Below are 7,876 nucleotides of genomic sequence, written 5' to 3' on the forward strand. Positions count from 1 at the left end.
TATATATATATATATTTTTTATTTTTAGTCTTGTTTCTGGTTTACATATCTTTCATTATGTAGTCCAGTGGTGTTACTTATTAAAAGGGCCTTAAGTTCAATTCTTTTGGGGGCTGAAAATACACACTGGTGTACATTATCTTTATCTTCCTTACCATTGTTCTACATTTATATATAATATATATCTGTGTGTGCGTGTGTGTGCGTGTGTGTGTGTGTATATTCTACTTTTACAAGAAGAGTGGTGATAGTGACTTTGAAGCTTCAGATGCTCACACACAGACTTCTTCAGATTTTGTACACCAATTTCATTCACAAATACTGGTTGACCTATGTCTATAGTATAGGATATTAACCAATAACATCCCTACAGTGGGACTGAAACACTGACCACATGGTATCAAAGCAAACTTCTTAACCACACTCATTTATTCATTTATATTTATTGTTTATATAATTTTATTCATGTTATTCAGTGGTAGAACTAATGGAGAAGGCCATGTGTTTTAACTCATCTTTAGGAGGAAAATGTACAATGACATTTATTATCATTATCTTCTATAATAAACTTAGTTGTGAGTGTGTGTATGTGTGTGTGTGTGTGTGTATGTGTGTGTGTGTGTGTATACACATATACACACACACTAGACATAAATATAGTCTGAGGTTGTACTTTGGAAAAAGTGATGGTCAGGGTAATATGGTCAGAAACTGACTCTTCGCAAAAAAATATTGCACCAAAAGATCTGCTTAGTAAGCATGAAACTATATACTGTAAAAACTACCAAGGATATGTCATTTCCAACTGTGTTCACAAAAAGACTTGAACCAAGTGATCTCAAATTCAGTCCCACTGTGTGGAACCTCAAGACAAGTGTCTACTACTATAGATCCTGGCCAACTAAAGCCTTGTGAGTGGATTTGGTAGATAGAATCTGAAAGAAGCTTGTTGTATTTGTGTACATGCATGCATGCATGCATGTGTGTGTGTGTGTGTGCGCGCACGCGCCTTATCTTGGCAGCATGTGATGGTTTTAAATAAGCATCACCATCACACAAGCAATGTTATTCATTTCCTGCTTACCATGGAAAACATTTCAAGCCAAGGGGTAATGTTATTTTGTTTGGAAACAGGTAATGGTTGATGACAGGAATAGCATCATGCTGTTGGAAATCTGCCTCAACAAATTCTATCTAATCTATGCAAGCATGTATGAGTGAACATTAAATGGTAATGATTTATACAGTATGAATATTAAAGTTTGTCTTCTGTGCATTCATATTGGATTTTGAATTTTCACTCTTTTTTAGGTCCTTCAGCGATTAATTAAGTCCCGTGGTAAATCTCAAAGTAGAAATATGAATGTTCAACTTGTAGCAGCAGACAAGCTGGCACAATGCAGTCCTGTAAGTTTCATATTTCACACTTATGCTATTTATTCAATGTGAATTGTTTTCTTTTGTTGAACAGAATATGTTTTGTTGTGTTTAATTTCTCAATTGCAATCATGAGAATGCTGCAGCCAAAGTTGATCTGTTTCTCAATAGAAAATAGACTGATTACATGATCACCAACATAGATGAAAGCTATCTGTCAATCTGTTCCAAAGATGGTATTGCATTCTATCTTTGGAAGGAGGTCATTGATTTCAATACTTCCTTTGCATGCGTTGGACAAATCTAGACTGCTTGTAACAAGCTTCTCAACATTTGGCTGTCAAATGTTTCAAAGTCAACAAATTTGTCATTTTCAGAGAATGTGTAAAGAGCATTTTTCTCTATGGAGCTGAAACCTGGACTAAGAGGAAAGAACATCAAGATCATTTTGATGATATGCATATTATGCTTCTCATGAAGACAGAACATTTCATAGCATGAGCACACAATACCTGAGAGGAGATTTATGGACACATTCCACTCATCTCTACTTCTGTTGCTCAATGCAGGCTACAGCTTGTGTGCTGTCATATAAGATATTACATTTTTAAGATACCCCCACCCTAATAGAAGATGAAGACTACTCAACTACACTCATGTTTTTGATAGAGACATATACTGCATAAAACTGAGGACCCACCATAGAGAATCTTGGGGTGGCATTATAAAACACATTTTGATTGCAACCACTTGCAGGAAAGAAGTTACATATTTTACACTTACACTATTTTACTTTTACTATATTGTAGTTCGCTTGAAGCATTGTGTATTGTTTGTAAAGAATAAAAAGTTTAGGAAGGTATAACAATGCAATATAGAACAAAAAATGGACTGTATACCTGTTGTAACTTGGTAAACTGTAGTCTGATGATATTTCGGAATTAGAATTCCTTCTTCAGATCTTAATTTGCTGGAGTCTCTGCTATAAACTGTTTTCCAACGGTTCAGAAAAAAGAAAAACCGTTGGAAAACAGTTTATAGCAGAGACTCCAGCAAATTAAGATCTGAAGAAGGAATTCTAATTCCGAAATATCATCGGACTACAGTTTACCAAGTTACAACAGGTATACAGTCCATTTTTTGTTCTATATTGCATTGTTATACCTTCCTAAACTTTTTATTCTTTACTTTTACTGTATTTGCTGGCATACAAGACAAATTTTTCAGACCAAAAATTACTGCCAAAAAAGATAGGTTGATTTATACACCAAGAAAACTCTGGATGATCAAAAATTCTCTGTGAAATGCAGCAGGATTTGGAAAGATAGCGATGATATTTGAATATTCACGCTATATATTTACGCTATATACTACGTTGGCTTGTATGTTGGTAAACACATTACTTTTAGTGTTTTCAGTCACAGGCTGAAGATATTTTGTTGTGCTTAACTTCTCAATTATAATCATGACCTTGATATTATGTTTTAAAAAGAATAATAACATAACAGTAACAGTTTAGCAATAATTTAAATACCTTGCACTGTTTAGTTATATTCTGTGTTCAAATCACATCAGCATTGGATCAATAAAATAAGTATCAGTTAAGTATTAAAGTTGATCTAATCAAGAATGATCTTCCCATAAGACCTGTGGCCTTTTTCCTATGTTATAAATTGTCATTGTCATCATCATCATCAGCAGCAGCAGCAGTGTTAAGGTAGTGAGTTGGCAGAATCTCTAGTGCATTGGACAAAATGCTTTGTGACATGTCTTCTGGTGCTTTACATTCTGAATTCAAATTCTGCAGCGGTCAACTTTGCCTTTCATCCTTTCAGGGTCAATAAAATAAATTACTAGTCAATTATTGGGGTTGATATCAATGAATCACCTTCTGCTAAAATTGTTGGCCTTGTGCCAAAATTTGAAAGAATCATTATTAAATTCTGAGTTCAGATTCTGCCAAGGTTAACTTTCATACTTTTGAGCTCAGTAAAATGAAGTACCCTATCTTGCTCTATAGTTGCAAGATTTGGACATTGTTTGGGGCCCTTAGGGGCTGTCTGAACCCCTTTAGTACCAGGAGGCTTTGCAGGATTATGTGTTACCATTGGTTGTCCTGTTACTTTTATGATTCGGGAGTGTCAGCTCAGACTGTTTGGTCATGTTGCTCAGTTTTCTGCATATCGTGTTCTCCTTTCTGAAGAGCCATCTGGATTGGTGGCTTGTACTGGCTGATCACGCACTACATGGTTACAATAGATGAGTAAGTGTCTCTTGGAGATGGGGACTAACTGAGACACTGCTTTGAGTGTTGCCTTTCAATGACATCAGCAAATACAAACAAATGGTAGATGCAGCAATGGCACATGTCTCCATGCCTGACCTGATCAAGTACTGTTGGTCTTGTGCCTAAATTAGAAATTATTGAGGGTGGCAAACTTGCAGAATGTCAGATGAAATGCTTAGCTGCATTTCTTCTCACTCTTTACAACCTGACTTCAAATCATCCCCAAGGTCAACTTTGCCATTCATCCTTTTGAAATTTTTGTTATTGACAGTGTAGACTAACACCCTCCTCTAAAACTTGCTGGCCTAGTACCTAAATGAATAACAATGCATTGACAGAAAACTTGCTGAGTTGACAGTACTAGATTGGCAGGGGCAGAATCATTAGCATACTGGAGAAAGTGCTGCGTGGTGTTTCGCCTGGCTCTTTGATGTTCTGAATTCAAATTTCACTAAGGTCAACTTTACCTTTCACCTCAATGGAGTTGATAAAATAAAGTACCAGTCATGTACTAGGGTAACTAGCATCACCTAATCACTTCCCTTCAAAATTACTGACATTGTGACTAAATCAGAAACTATTATTATTTCCAAGCCAATGTATTTTTCTCTTCCATGCAAGACATCCTATTCAAGCAATGAAGCATAAATGTTTGCCCTGAGTTCTAGTCACATTCATCTTTCACTAGCTGAAGTATTTCATCTGCACATGCCATGACTACAGATGATAACAGTAGTTTGTTAATTGACAGTTTGTCAACTGTTCATCTGCTCAGCATCTTACATTCACCTTTTACGCCAATAAGTTCATCTGCCAAAATAGTTCATGTCCACCATACTGCATCCCATGATTTCCCATGGCTAGGGTGGTTACAAGCTGCTTTAACCCATAGCTGGGACTCTGACAGGTGCTACTACTCCAGATCAGGATAAACCTGAGATTAATGGTGGCTTCCCCTCAAAACTCTGGAACTGCTAAACTAGGGTTCCACTAGTGGATACAGTTTAAAGTCATACCCAGGACCTAATTTATTGGATCAGTTTATTATTATGTTAGAATAACTTAGTACATATCAGATACTTGTTTTATTGAGCCTGGTATGTTGACAGGAGGTACATTTATTTCTGATTCAATATGACCGCTTTCTTGTTAGTTTGAGGAAGAGCAGTTGTACTCAAACTATTATGAACCCTACCAGACAAGTGAGGTTAACAAGGTCAACAGAACTTCAGCTTCTGAACATTAACACTTAAATGGGAAATTTGGACATGATGGAAGTTCCATGAAGGAAAGATTGAAAAGAATTTATTTGTTTATTTATTTTTTGCTAGTTGAGCAATCAGATACAAAATAGGATGATGATAGGAAGGGAGATGAATACATTGAAATATTTTAGATGGAGTGATGCATAACTTTCTAGTTTTGAATAGTAGAATCCACTGTAATGAGAGATACAGTGTATTAATGTATTAATGATTGTAGTGTGTTATTAAGTGAAGGTTTGCTGATCAGATAGTTGTGGTCCAGAATGTTTGTGTGTTGAAGTTGCTCTATCCCAAATACATGAGCAGTACTACAATGTGAGGTACGTTTGTGTTTTGTAGAAGGTCAGCAAAGAAACCTAATTTTGTGATATCACTTTGTCTATGTTATAGGTGTATGATCAGACATTCAGAAATTTTAATGCCTGTCACTTAAATGAAAGTGTTACATATTTGTTCATGAGTAAGGTGAATGTAGTGTTATAGCTATGTTTCTTTGATATATGTAGTAAATGACTGCAAGTTGGTGCTATTAAATGAAATCAGGTTGCTATAGTCTGATTACAGGATGTTTTGAAGGCTTCTATTCATAGTAGTTATCAGTGTGTGACAGAGATTGCTTGTTGCATATAAATGACACCTACATGCATAGGTAAAGGAATAGTGAAATAGTGAAGAGTAATACCATTTGTATTGGTGTGTATGTAGTTAGAGGTAACAGTAAGCAGAGTATTTATTTCATCTGAGTTTCACAGATACTCTCTTGTCACTTGAACACTAAAAATACAGTTTACCAAGTAATAGGCCTACTAAAAACTCACATTGATGTCTCCATTTCCAAAATAAATGACATGACGTGATAAAACAATTAGAGATGGTTTGCCTTATTTAATTGCATTATTGATTCTTTTGTTGGTGGACTTCACTGTAAAATACTTTAAAGAGTTTGGAAAATATTTCTGTGTGATGGGGAAATGAAATATTCAAGAATGAATTATTGATGCATGAGTAAATTTAAAAATTAAAACCATGCACATTGTGGTAGTTGAAGATTGAGATGTTTATGAGAGGTTAAATTAGTAAAAATTATATGAGAAAATAGTTTTTTTATATATTCAGTTTGATATATTTGTTTAAATTTTTTTCTTTACAGGAAATGTTTGATGTGATCCTAGATGAAAACCAGCTAGACGATGCCTGCCAACATTTAGCTGAATATCTTGAACGCTACTGGCGAGCCACTCACCCAACTTCCATGAACCCTCAAAATGAACCCAAACATCACTCCTCTCATACAAATATCATGTCAAGTTCATTGTCACGTGAGGCCCAGCTCCACGGTGATTCTCCAGAAAGACAGTTACATGAACGTGGAAGTGGTGGTGGTGGGCGTATGCTTCAAGATCGTGAATTTGATTCTGAGAGGACACATGATCGACCTAGAGACAGTGATCGAGGTGCTCCTCGAGGAGTACCTGAATTTACAGATATTCGAGGTGTACATGATAGACGTGATCGAAGTCATCATGTGGACTCACGTGAAAGAGGTTATTCATCTCCCCGAAGTCAGAGACACCCACCAATCAAGGAAGGCAGTATAGACATCTAATCATATTGATGGCATGAATGTCAGCTATTAAAATTTCTCATGTCAGCATTTGTATGGCAGCTGAAATGAGCTGCAATATGCACACTTAACATCTATTAATATTTCTATACTGCAAAACGTGGTCAAAGGAGATAACTATTTTACAGTTGTACTACACGACTTCACCAGGACTTTTCAACATTCTGGCAGTTTAGAAACAATGATTTTCTTAAATCAGGTTTATGGCATATTCTGTCAAATGATAGCGAAAATCCTGGTAATAGTTATGTCTCCTCTGTTGCTTCCTTGAGTTAGTTTGACAGGGTTGAGAACAATTTGAGCCTTGCCAGGCTTGGGTGTGGTTATCTATCCTTTCTTTGTTCTCTAGGTGGCTCTAACTTCATAAAATACCTTGGTTGATATGAATATCTTCCAAAACCCAGCTTAAACCCTTCAGGCCACTGCAGTAATATTACTGAAACCTCTTCTTTGTCTAAAAGTTGAACAAAATTACACAGCTGATTCCATCAGACAACCATCTGCTGGTACTTTCGGCACCTCACTGGAATGAGCAAAATATATATATATAAATAATATAATAATATAATGAAACAAATTAAGAAGAAAATCATTTCAAATTCACAAGAAGTTATGGTGATTGCTCAAAGAAAGATTTTACTAATTGTTCGAGAAGTTGTCAACTTCAATATGTGCATCAGTTTTATGAGACTCAAATCCCTATTTGGGGTTCTTTTATGAAGTTTTTTTTATTATTATTGGCTGTTGACAATTCAAGGAAAAAAAAGCAAAACAAAAATATAACAGATAAACTCACTTTGGTATTATCCAACATTTCAGCAACTCAAATTTGATGTAAACATCACCCTGTTGAGCTGTGCTTTACTTTGTGGTCTATTTCTTCCTTTTCCTTTTATCTTTTCTTTTCTCCTTCACTTTTTCTTTTTTTTTTATCTTCTTCTTTCTTCCTTCTTCTAAATCTATTAACTAGACACAAGATTCTCCAATAATGCAAGCTCTAGCTTTGGGGTAGGGTTGGCGGGGATGATGTCGACATAAACAGCTACTGCTGCTGCTGCTATTTCAAAACAACACAATGCAAACTATTTGGGGGCTAAAGGGGCGTCCAATTGTTGCTGGTTCCATACATTTGTATTACGCGTTTAACCCTTTCCCAGCCAAATGGACATCAATGTATAGCCCCAACCAACAAAAAGAAGTTCGTTTAGAACAGTGACTATTGCTGGCTCTGATGATGGATGTATGGCAGCATTGATATCTAAAAATATTCAAGCGAGTGATCTCTTTGGAGAGAGAGAGAGTGAGAGAGAGAGAGAGAGAGAG

At 35.9% G+C, this 7,876-nt stretch overlaps 1 protein-coding gene across 12 annotated transcripts in view; it reads left to right on the forward strand.

Moving 5' to 3' along the window:
* LOC106873463 (voltage-dependent L-type calcium channel subunit beta-1) overlaps window positions 1-7,875 on the forward strand; it is a 303,996-nt gene extending 296,121 nt beyond the window's left edge. For all 12 annotated transcript variants that reach the window (XM_014920835.2, XM_014920837.2, XM_052976435.1 and 9 more), the window contains 2 exons: window positions 1,312-1,407; window positions 6,080-7,875. In XM_014920835.2, coding sequence (XP_014776321.1) covers window positions 1,312-1,407; window positions 6,080-6,535 — 552 coding nt within the window. In that variant the 3' untranslated portion in view covers window positions 6,536-7,875. The remainder of the gene's footprint in view (window positions 1-1,311; window positions 1,408-6,079) is intronic.
* Window position 7,876: the final 1 nt, after the last annotated feature.

This window comes from Octopus bimaculoides, chromosome 2, assembly GCF_001194135.2.
Source record: "Octopus bimaculoides isolate UCB-OBI-ISO-001 chromosome 2, ASM119413v2, whole genome shotgun sequence".
Taxonomy (NCBI): Eukaryota; Metazoa; Mollusca; class Cephalopoda; order Octopoda; family Octopodidae; genus Octopus; species Octopus bimaculoides.